General features: G+C 32.1%; 2 protein-coding genes across 2 annotated transcripts; one reads left to right on the top strand and one right to left on the bottom strand.

Moving 5' to 3' along the window:
- The first annotated feature begins 4,916 nt into the window (after positions 1 to 4,916).
- On the top strand, positions 4,917 to 9,362 carry LOC122319016 (alpha-(1,4)-fucosyltransferase-like). Its single transcript, XM_043136871.1, has 3 exons — positions 4,917 to 5,909; positions 8,319 to 8,492; positions 8,578 to 9,362. Exons 1-3 carry the CDS (start codon positions 5,436 to 5,438, stop codon positions 9,145 to 9,147), a joined length of 1,218 nt encoding a protein of 405 aa, XP_042992805.1. The 5' UTR covers positions 4,917 to 5,435; the 3' UTR covers positions 9,148 to 9,362.
- A 251-nt stretch (positions 9,363 to 9,613) lies between these two features.
- Positions 9,614 to 10,474, bottom strand: LOC122319017. The gene is made up of 3 exons (XM_043136872.1): positions 10,203 to 10,474; positions 9,917 to 10,024; positions 9,614 to 9,839 (listed from the first exon to the last, which is right to left on the bottom strand). Exons 1-3 carry the CDS (start codon positions 10,338 to 10,340, stop codon positions 9,729 to 9,731), a joined length of 357 nt encoding a protein of 118 aa, XP_042992806.1. The 5' UTR covers positions 10,341 to 10,474; the 3' UTR covers positions 9,614 to 9,728.
- Positions 10,475 to 11,207: the final 733 nt, after the last annotated feature.

Raw genomic sequence — 11,207 nt, forward strand, 5'->3', positions numbered from 1 at the left:
TTATTTATTTATTGTATTGGGAGAAGAGAAAGATTGACTCACATAGTTAAAGTTGAGAAATGTTCACTGTTCATTTAAGCTAGCATGTGGGGATGGCCGATTGATTATAACCACAATATCAGATAGCCGTCTCAGTTAGTGGACACTTGCAGATAGGAAATCGAAACTTAAGGTTTGGTTTGGTAGCAGAGAATTTTGAGATTTAAGATGAAATATTATTATTATTGTTATTTTAAGATTTAAAAAAATTAAGAAAAGTTAAATTATTTATTATATTTTATATAAAAATTAAAAAAAATAATAATGATAAGATGATAATTTTAAATTTGAGATAAAAAATTTTATGTAACAAACGAACCTGTACTTAAATTTCGATTTTTCTTGATACTTACTTAGATTAATATTCGTGTCATTTCGTTCAATTGATTTGTCTATTTAGTAGGTCCAAATGGTGACGATCGTATCACGTAAATGATTATGAATCCAAATCATCCATATTCAGATGATCACGTTCATGTCATTTCAGTTTCCCATGGCTTCCAAAAGAATATGTTGGCAGCCTCAAGACGTGCATGAGAAGGACTGAGAAACCCCTTTTTGCTGCTGCGACATGACGTACAATTTACATACTCTTATAATAATTATAAGCTTTTAAGATAATTAATTATTACATGCATGTTCGCTTAATTTACAAGGAATCGTACACACCCACACACACATATATATATATATATATATATATATATATATATATTATATTTACTGTATATATAGAAATAACGCTTACATGACATGATATATCATGCTATATTTTAAAGATCCATGCATGGATGTCATGATCCAACGAATTGCTTTTTGTTTAATGCTGGAAAAGACCAAACATGCAAAGCGTGTAATACCTTAGAAATTAATCATATAGATCGTCTCGTTTTCCACATGCCTTTTGCATTGGGATTCATTGCTGCCCGTAAAGCAACGCCCCCACATTCAGAGAACTAAGAAAATTAGTTCACTGAGAACCAAATTTTCTGGCCGGGAGTACTTATAATTAGATTAGAGCATTCATGTTATATATTCATCATGATCATTCATCCTTAATCTTACTTTAGTCATTTTAATCATCTTTCAAATAAATGAAAAATTATTTATTATTTTTCAATTATCTAATAATCATTTGATGCTAAACACTAAGAGATAATAAAATATAATATAATTAAATTAAAAGATGATAAATAATATTTTTATCATTATCGACATAAATGAATAATTCTAGCAAGAAAAACATATATAAATAATATGGTTAAACAGGTTTTTTACAAAAATAATATGACTTTTCAAGAAAAACTTGATTAATGAATAATTTAATGCATAAAAAAAAAACCTTTAGCAAATATTTTTGAATAATGATAGGTCAGTAAGTATAATAATTACATATTTAGATAGATTAGAAAAAAAAAAATTAGTTCAAAATTAAAATCAAGATACATTAGAATAACATAAATAAATAAAAATAACACAATTGTTACCACAATAAATATTATTATCACACTCAAAGTACACATAAGATTTGAGATTTTTTTGGAATGTTGGATGATAAATCTAAATCATGTGTTTTGATATATATATATATATATATATATTTTTGTTAAACCGTTTCAAGTTTCATGTGATTATAAATCTACACATGGATTTTGATGATAACAAATGAATTCAAAGAATAAAGAAGTTTCAAGCTCAAGTTGTTCACACAATGGAATCAAGCACATCAAAGAACCAAGCATGAGCAAGAAGGAAACAAGTTCACATTAAAGTCATAGAGTAATGTTGTAAATCTCTTAAAATTTAAAATTAGGATTAATGCTCAAAATTAATATTTTATCATAAAGCATTAAAATACATTTTCTACATGTGCATGAATATTTTTAAAAATTAAATTTGAAAATTTTGAAAGATGATTGATTGTCATCTTTTGCATGTGCATGCCTTGATTAAAGGGTTGAACTTTGAAAATATTAAAAATGATTGATTGTCATCTTTCACATGTGCATGTTTTATTTGAATATTTTCAAAAGTGATTGATGCTTTTTTAGACTTATACAAAAGGTAGATAATTTTGTTTGAAAAATTTGAAAAGTAAAGTGTGCTCATTTTGTTATATACAAAAAGTAAAAGATTAGGTTTGAATTTTTTGAAAAGGAAAGTATGCTCATTTTGTCATATGCAAAAAGTAAAAGATTAGGTTTGATTTTTTTGAAAAAGTAAATGATGTTGTCTTTGATAATTGAAAAAGAAAAACCTTTTATTTGAATTTTTTGAAAAAGTGAATGATGTTGTCTTTGACATGTGAATCTTTTTAAATTTTAATATGAAGTCTCATATGCCTATAAATAGATCATTTGAGAGCTTCACATTCACAACATCCAGTGCATACAACATTCATTCAAAACTTTCATTCTCTCTTCTCTAAGCATTGAGCCTTAATCCTTATTCATTTTGAGAGATATAATTTGCGCTGTATTGTTCTTATTTCACTCATTGAGGAATGTTTTCTCATAACCTACCCACTATCAGTTTTTGTATCAGAAAAAGGGTGTGTATAACTCTTGTGCGTGTAGAAAGTATTCTATACGGGGAATAGTTGAATCGCCACTTGTAAGGTGATTGCAAGTGTAGATGGTGTTCTACACGGATCCTTTGTAGCGGTATTGTTCAAAGGTGTAATAGGTTTCTATCTCCACCTGAAGGAGGTTGAATAGTGAATTTGGGAATCCTCAAGGGGTAGTTTGAGGCGAGGACGTAGGTAGTGGGGCCGAATCTCGTTAACATACTGAGTTTGCTTCTCTCTTACCCTTACTCTTTATATTTATTATTATTTCATATTTTATTTATATTTTATATTATATATTTGATTTATAATTGTTATTTTTTTAATACAACTCAATTCACCCCCTCTTGTGTTAGTCATCTGGGCAACAATTTTTTTAATTTTGACATATTTGAACAGATCTTATTCAGATCAGAGTATTTTTCTTTGTGGAGGTTTTTTTTTTTTTTTTTTTTTTTTTTTTCATTTTGCACTTGTTGTTCTTTATAATCATTTTTCATGAACACGTTCTCATGTACGTTGGGTCTACATGCTTTGTGGACATACAAGTTTTTCTTTTTAATAATCGTTTTCTTTATTTAAATATGTTACTACTATTTCAAAATTATAATTTTCAGATGAAAGTATTTCCTAGGTAGGTAGGTCGTAAGTGTACTATATGCAATTTTTTCTTTCAAAGTTAATCAACATGCATGTTAAATGCATGATACAGAAAAGATGCAGACAATAAAATAGATAAGAGTAAAAGCTGACATACTCTCTCTATACTACTCATTAATAATACTCATTAAAGTAACAATAATTTATCTCATAATTAAGCAAACATTTATACTAATTAAATAATTAATTTGAATAAAAAACTTATTAAAGAATTAATCACATTTTTTATGTATGTAATGTGGTGTACAGTTGTGATCTCTTAAAAATATATTAGTTTGAAATAATTAAAATAGTCTAGTAAGTAAGATAAATAATATAATGTCTATTCAACTTTTAATCAAATGGAAAATTTAAAATATAAATAATACTTTTCAGATCAAAAGTTATTTGATTTATTAAAGTTGACTAGACTAGCTTACATATGAGGCAAATTTTGTTGAGAACTTTGTGAAATATTATTGGTTTTGTTGGGTTCTAATGTCTTGTGATTTCTTCATAAATTCATACACATAATCAATGTTAAAATTGATTAGTTTCGGCATTAAGTAGAAATCAATATGTAATTCATATATGTGCATGACACCGAGTCATGATGTGTACGTGATCAACATATATAAACCGCAAATATTGTTAATACGTAGATGTAACTTTTTATTAGAAAAAAATAAAGAGAAACTGAAATAAATGTTGGAAACATTCAACTGGACATACGTGCTCTATCTTTAAACTTAAAAATAAGTTTTCACAAAAATAATTTCACTCAACCAAGCCACCAAGATGCTTAAATTTTACAAAATCTTAAAAACAGAGTATCAATCATTAGAAGATTTAGCTAGCAGCGTCCTAATACAAGTATTTTTGTATAGTTGGTATTTACTATTTAATTATAGTAGATCATCTAAGATGTATATTTGTGTATTATTTGTTTATGGATTTGATTATTTGTTATTTTTGTTCCTTAGATATATATTTATTATTACCAGTCATATATGTATATTTGTTTTTTTTTTCATTTTCTCAATTCAAAATTATATTTCTGTTTATAATTTACTATTATTTAACTAATTATCATAATCTGTCTAATTTCAGTAGAATTATTTAATTATATGATCGGTACAATTTTGAATGCAGTTTATTCATACAAACATGTATATTATATGTCTCTCACAATATTTTTTATTTGTAAAGCTTAGCTTTATGGGTCGTAGATGTAATGATTAAGAGAAGTTGATGTGATTTTGATTTTAAAGTCAACATGTATCTCTCTTTTATATATTTTGTTCAGAAATAATAGAAAAGGGTGAGGGATAATTTGATCTCACTATCCATAATTTGTATTGATTTACTATGTTTTGAATTTTTTACATTTATATTCTTTACTTTTCTATTAACCATACACAAACATTAAATTCATATCATATAAAAGCATTTACTATATTTAGAAAATATTACAACATAAACTTCACAAATAGATGATTCAATTTAATGTATTAATTAATTTTTTTTTATAAAAACTCATATTATTTTTATTAAAATCTTATCTCTTCCAACTAAACGAACGATCTCCGACCTACTACTAATATTATAAACTAAGGCATACTGTATTGATATTATTATTAATGAGCCGAACAAAGATTTAGGTTGAGATACTGATGGAACAGCGGCGTAATTTTTATACATTTTTTAAAATTTTAGAAAATATATAAATTTTCAGATGCGTGTACTTTTTTGTTGTTTGGTTCCTTCGGTGGTGGTGGGCAGGAGGAACCGGTGGGTTGTAGCCAAGTACTGTTTGCTTGAGTCTGGGATGTTGGTTTGGCGGTGAAAGACGGAGATGGCCGGGTGCTCAGTGACGGAGATTTAGGAAAAATTATGGAATTAGGTGGTGGAAATCTACAGAGAGGGCGGAGAGAAAAGGAGAGAGAGGGAGATAGATGGTCCCTCTTCTCAATTAGAATACACCCGAACTAGATCGTTCAAAGTTCAAAGTTCAAAGATAGACGGTCCCTCTTCTCAATTAGAATACACCCGAACTAGATCGTTCAAAGTTCAAAGTTCAAACCCATTGACTCTCTCTCTCTCTCTCTCTCTCTCTCTCTCTCTCTCGGTGTCTTTCTCTCTTCAGAAGAGAGAGATAGAGAGCACCCAAACCGTGAGATCAGTACCCACGATGCCATTCAAGCCCCTCAACACAATCACCGTCGCATTCATGTTGGCCTTCACGTTCTTGATCCTCTTCTTCTCTGGATTTCTTGAATTCCCATCCGTAGCGAACTCCATCCAACCAATCTCCCAGACCGGTTCTTCGGAGGTCAAATCCGAACCCGATCCGTTTACCGATTTGATCAGCTCCTTCCGGAAGTGGGACTCTCAGGTGGGTTGCCCCCTGTTCAAGGAGAAGCACAAAGCGTTGCTCCCAATTCAGTCAAATGGGTCCTCGTCTTTGCAAGATCATGTACTTGAATGCCGTGAGCTGAAAATGGAGCATGTTAGTGTTTTGGTGAAAGGTTGGACGTGGATTCCCGATAATCTCGACGATCTCTACTCCTGTCCATGCGGATTGAGCTGTTTGTGGACTAAATCTCCTGTTCTTGCTGATAGACCTGATGCCTTGTTGTTCGAGACCATTACTCCTCCCCTTCGGGTAATCTTTTGCTCATTTTTAGCGCAATCTATTGGTTTTGGGAACTTCAATTTTATTTTATAATTATAGTTAGCTGAATGGGTTGATAATAATTTGATGAATTTGGTATCGTTAAGAAGGGCATCGCCTGCACGTATTTTACATTGAACACTAGTTACCGTCTTTAGTATTCTTCAAAGGAAATCTTTGATTACTTCTAAGGAAATCATTGGAAACTGTGTAATCGCTCTCCAAAACATTTGGAGTTTCAAAAAATTGCTTGGTTTCTCGAAACATTTGAGATGAACCGGATGAAGGCATTTAGAGTTTAGATTATGGTAGAGCTAAGAGGTGGAATTTGGAAATCAGTCTAAGGAATAGTGTTCATTGAAATCAAACAGTAAAAGGGGCACCATCTAATAAGTAATCTTTTCTTTTGAACAAGCTGTTTTAAGATAATTCGTATCAATTGTGTTTACGGACTCGTTAAAGTTTTATGTACTAGCTGAGTTCTCTATGTAATAGCTTCTTTTAGGTTGCTACTTTAACATGAAATGGGAGTGTGGGTGATGTGTTCGTAGACTCCATGTGCCAAGGTCTTCGTTTGGTTTTCTGTTTGTTTCTGGTGGGTCATTAGGTTTATTTGTCTCTGTTTCTGATTTATCGGGGTTCCTCGTCAATATGGTTTTGGACTTATGAGTATATGTTTTTTTTCGGATTTTATTTACTAGTTGAGCCTCCCAATCTACTAGCTTAAAGCTTTTGGGTTAAGTGTATTAATTCACAAAAAAATATACTGTCGTTTCTTCATTCTCAATGTATGTTGCGGGTATTAAATGTCAAAGGCAAGAAAGTGGTGGGAGGGTTTAGCTTGGGAAGGAAAGAAGAATAAATGAAGAAGAAATAGAAAAAATTTTGCTGGCATGTTTTTTGATTGCATTATGTGATGATTCCTAATTGGTAGACTTTTCTGTTTTTCAAATCCGAAATGACTTAAACTGTCCATGCACAGTAGCTATGAAAAAACTTAAGCATAGGGATATACAATGCAGGTCTCATTATTATCCAGATCTGCGGCCTTATTTTTTTTAATAAGTAGACCTGCAGCCTTTTAAAAGATCTTTATATTGCTACTCCTCATGAATAATTCTGCTCCAAGACTTCTATACCACATACCCTCCATATGGCATAATTTGATTTGGAAGATAAGTTTTAAAATTTGAATCCTACAAATCAAATTATGTCATGTGGATGGTGTGAGGTGTAAAGGCTTTAGAATAGCAGTACTCATTGCTTATAACACAGTTATAAAACTTGATCACAGCCTAGAAACAGAAAAGTTTTGCACTAAAGGACATCTGGAGTTCCATTCTATTCTTTTTATCAGTTCTGCCAAACAGATTTAAAGTCATGCATAAATTTTATTTAACCTTGATATGGGGGCCACTTTGTGTGCTTTTTGCATCATCTGGTTATAAGAAAAAACAGTGTTGCAATGCATGTTTTTAATATATTGCTTTCATTAACTACTTATTTAATCATGTTAATTTTTATAAACATCTACCATGGTCCATGATGAAACAATGGGTAGGAGAGAGACTTTTTATTTGTAAAGCATACCTCTGCCTTGCGTAAATGGGACTGGGAGTAGGATAGAAGAATTGAGTTAATCTTTGGAGATGCTGATTAATGTTGTACTTGCTTGTTAGCAGTCGTTCTCTAAGTATATACCTTGAGTTGACAATCATGGAAGTTTGCTTGTGAAGGATGGTTGTCCTACGTGACTGATCACAACATAAGTGGAGATAAACCAGGATTTGAGATATTTTTAAAAATAAATAAATAAAATTTAGATATACTATTATAATCCTACACAAATTCCAGGTCTGGGTGTTAGAGAGAGCAACAGAGAAATTAAGGTTTTAGGCAAATGTTGACTCCTTGTTTTCTGACAGTTTTCAAGTAGATTGCCTTTGTGTCTTTTTCATTTCACGTGATGGTTGTAGTTATTGTCCTGACGAATTGCAAACTCTGTCTAAAAACATTTTATGCTTGTTCCTGTGCTTAGATATGTTGGTGTGGTTGTTGCCTAGAAGCCTTTACTATTATTAGTTTTCCTGTTTGATTGTTATTTATTTATCTTTAACATTTTGGTCACAAGGTACATTTGTTTGTGTAAAATTAGACTCCTCTTTTTTAGATTATAACTGTATGTGTGGACAAGCTAATGATCAGTCTATCTGCATTTTTTACACAAGCATTATCCATGGTCACATACACACACATATAAGTTTATGTGCACTTTCAACTCCCTGTTTAGAAATCTCCCGTTTCATTCTGCAATATTCTTCTTTGCCTTCGTTCTTCCCTGTTCGTGGTTTAACACTCATGTTGACCTGCTTCGTTGTGACTTTTTCTTATGTTTGTCAGAGACATGTTGGAGATCCGCTTCGCGTATATATGGATCTTGAGGCTGGCAGAAAGCGGTCAGGGGTAGAGGATTTATTTATAAGTTATCATGCCAAAGATGATGTTCAGTCTACCTATGCCGGGGCGCTCTTTCATAATGGTCGAAATTATCATGTATCTTCTTCGAAGAACAATGTAAGTATATTTTCCTTCCATATAATTTTGTGGAGGGTAAAAAAGAAACCATAGTAACTTGACACGGGTTTTTTTTGGTTTCAAGGATACACTTGTATATTGGTCTTCATCACGTTGTCTTCCTCAAAGAAATCGGCTTGCCAAGCAGCTTCTCAGCTTGCTGCCTCACCATTCATTTGGCAAGTGTTTGAACAATGTCGGCGGTGCAAACATGGCCCTATCTTTCTACCCTAAATGTGCCAATGATGCCAGTGTCATCCCAAAATGGTGGGATCATTTACATTGTGCAATGTCTCACTACAAGTTTGTTCTTGCCATTGAAAACACTGTGACAGAGAGTTACGTGACAGAGAAGCTATTTTATGCCCTAGACTCTGGTGCAGTGCCTATCTACTTTGGTGCACCCAATGTCTGGGACTTTGTCCCTCCACATTCAATAATAGATGGCTCTAAATTCAACTCCTTGGAGGAATTGGCTTCTTATGTAAAGGCCCTTGCTAATGACCCTGTAGCCTATGCAGAGTACCATGCTTGGAGAAGATGCGGTGTCCTGGGTAACTACGGAAAGACCCGTGCAACGAGCCTAGACACATTGCCGTGCCGGTTGTGTGAGGCTGTCAGCAGAAAAGGTGGGAGGAATGCGAGAGCATACTGAATTTTGGAGGCCGGTATTTTCTGAGTCCGTTCTCATAGTGATCCTAGTTGATCATAGGATTGAGTCGCAATACGATGTGTTATTCTTAGATGTGTATAGGGTCAAGAATGAGTTTGATACTTTTTATTATTAGAATTCGAATACTGATTGATTATACCATTGAAAAACAAAAACTCATGTTAACCCAAATCCAACTAGAATCTATTCAAATTTTAGCTCTTTGCTTTCCTCTTTTTAGGCATACCTTCTATTTCGGAGTTGAATTTTGTTCTTTTATTTACTCGGTTTTTTTCGTTAACATCATAATAATCCTATATTTCTCAACGAAGTGCCTCCCAAATGCTCTCTCTACCTCTCTTTTACCTCTTCTGGAAAAATGCTAGAAGTTTACATTACAGTGCTACTTTTCTTTGGCTTTAGATCGAAATAAAAGTTTAGACAACACAATGAAAAGGAATGCCACAACTAATTCAATGAAATGTTTGACATTTGTAAGAGGGGATCTGGCTTTTGATAAAGCTACTTACATGCTACAATACCAGCCTAATCAATACAACACTACTACTTTGGCAACCAAACATTTAGACATTAGACCCACTTTTGAATTCATCATCATCTTCCTTGTGGAACTTCCATACCGAAGCCAAAATGCCATTAGAAGTAGAAGGTTTAGATTTCTCACCTCTTTGGACCTGCACTAGGAACATGCCATCGTTAAAACCATAAAGAACAGGGGAAACTCAAGCCTGTTATTAACTTTGTATCTTACTCTTTGCCTTGGTTTGCCTTTTTGGATCTTCACAGTCTTTAGTTCTTGGGGTCTGTTATATAGATACTCCTTTTTCTGCTCGTCATTCATGGAATCCATCATTTCAGTCTGTCAAACAGAGTAAACAAAGTACTGTATTAACTGGTTATCCATATAAATGTTTTAGCCCTTTCTGATTTCAAAAGAATTAGTCATTTCCTTCCTTTCTTACCCTCTGAGGTTTTGCTTACAAACTTTAGAAGTGCAAAGCTACGAAATGCAATGGGAAGAACTGAAGGGAACTTACCCATATTCCAAGATCTTCTATTTCTTTCTGCAGGACTTCTTCCTCCTTATCTGCGAGGCTTTTCTTCTCTTGCCAAGAAACTGCCTTGGCCTCTGCAGTTCCCTTCTTTTTGTGGTTCCCTTCCCTCGTAGTAGACATTAGTCTCTCTTCTAATCCACAAAATAACTCACGATATACAAAATGGGGGTTGATCAAAATGTGCAATGAAATGCAAGTACTGCAGAGAATATGGAGGGAGAGCTTTAAGGGGAAAAAAGAAAAGAAAATATGTAACGGCTGGCAAATGCAACACATGATAGGGTTGCATGATTAATGTTAAAAGGAGTAGCAGAAAGTGGAAACGTTAAAGGTGAAAAAGCACCCTACGCAATTCACAAAGAAAAAATATATTTATAAGTCCGTGTGAATAATATAATAAGGTCCCGTTTGGATTTAAAAAACGTTTCATCTCATTTTATTATTATAATTTTTTCAAATTCTCACAGAAAATATAATAAATAATTCAACCTTTTCAAATTTCAAAATAATAATAATATTCTAAAGATATTTTATTTAATTTTTATCTAAAATTATCTTATCTCTAAATCTAAACGTGTTCTAACAATATAATGAAAAGTATTCTTGTTCTTGCCGGAGTGGAAACATTAAAGAGGAAAAAACACTTATACAATTCATAAAGAAAATTTTTATTTATAACTCAGTGTGAATAACGCAATAAAGAATTAAATTTTAATGAGAAATATTCTTCTCTTACCTAATATTATAATTGTCAATCATATAAATTAATATCTCACATTTTAAGTAACACTTAAATTGTTAATTTATAAAATTAATTAAGATTTGATATAATTATTGGAAATGATATTTTTAAGATAAAAGTTTGTATTGCTGATGTTAATTTAATTTTAAAAACTAAAAAATATTTTATTAGTATAGCATTATTAAATTAAAAAAAAAACCAAGGTTGACATGGGCCGTGGCCCACCAGTGCCTCGTAGCCCCTTA

Source organism: Carya illinoinensis, chromosome 8 (assembly GCF_018687715.1).
Source record: "Carya illinoinensis cultivar Pawnee chromosome 8, C.illinoinensisPawnee_v1, whole genome shotgun sequence".
Lineage (NCBI taxonomy): Eukaryota > Viridiplantae > Streptophyta > Magnoliopsida > Fagales > Juglandaceae > Carya > Carya illinoinensis.

Coding starts and splice junctions, on each gene's coding strand:
- LOC122319016 (XM_043136871.1), top strand. CDS start 5,436: ATGCCATTCAAGCCCCTCAACACAATCACCGTCGCATTCATGTTGGCC. Junction 5,910..8,318: donor CCATTACTCCTCCCCTTCGG/GTAATCTTTTGC, acceptor TATGTTTGTCAG/AGACATGTTGGAGATCCGCT. Junction 8,493..8,577: donor TATCTTCTTCGAAGAACAAT/GTAAGTATATTT, acceptor TTTGGTTTCAAG/GATACACTTGTATATTGGTC.
- LOC122319017 (XM_043136872.1), bottom strand. CDS start 10,340: ATGTCTACTACGAGGGAAGGGAACCACAAAAAGAAGGGAACTGCAGAG. Junction 10,025..10,202: donor TAGAAGATCTTGGAATATGG/GTAAGTTCCCTT, acceptor TCTGTTTGACAG/ACTGAAATGATGGATTCCAT. Junction 9,840..9,916: donor AAGGCAAACCAAGGCAAAGA/GTAAGATACAAA, acceptor TTCCTAGTGCAG/GTCCAAAGAGGTGAGAAATC.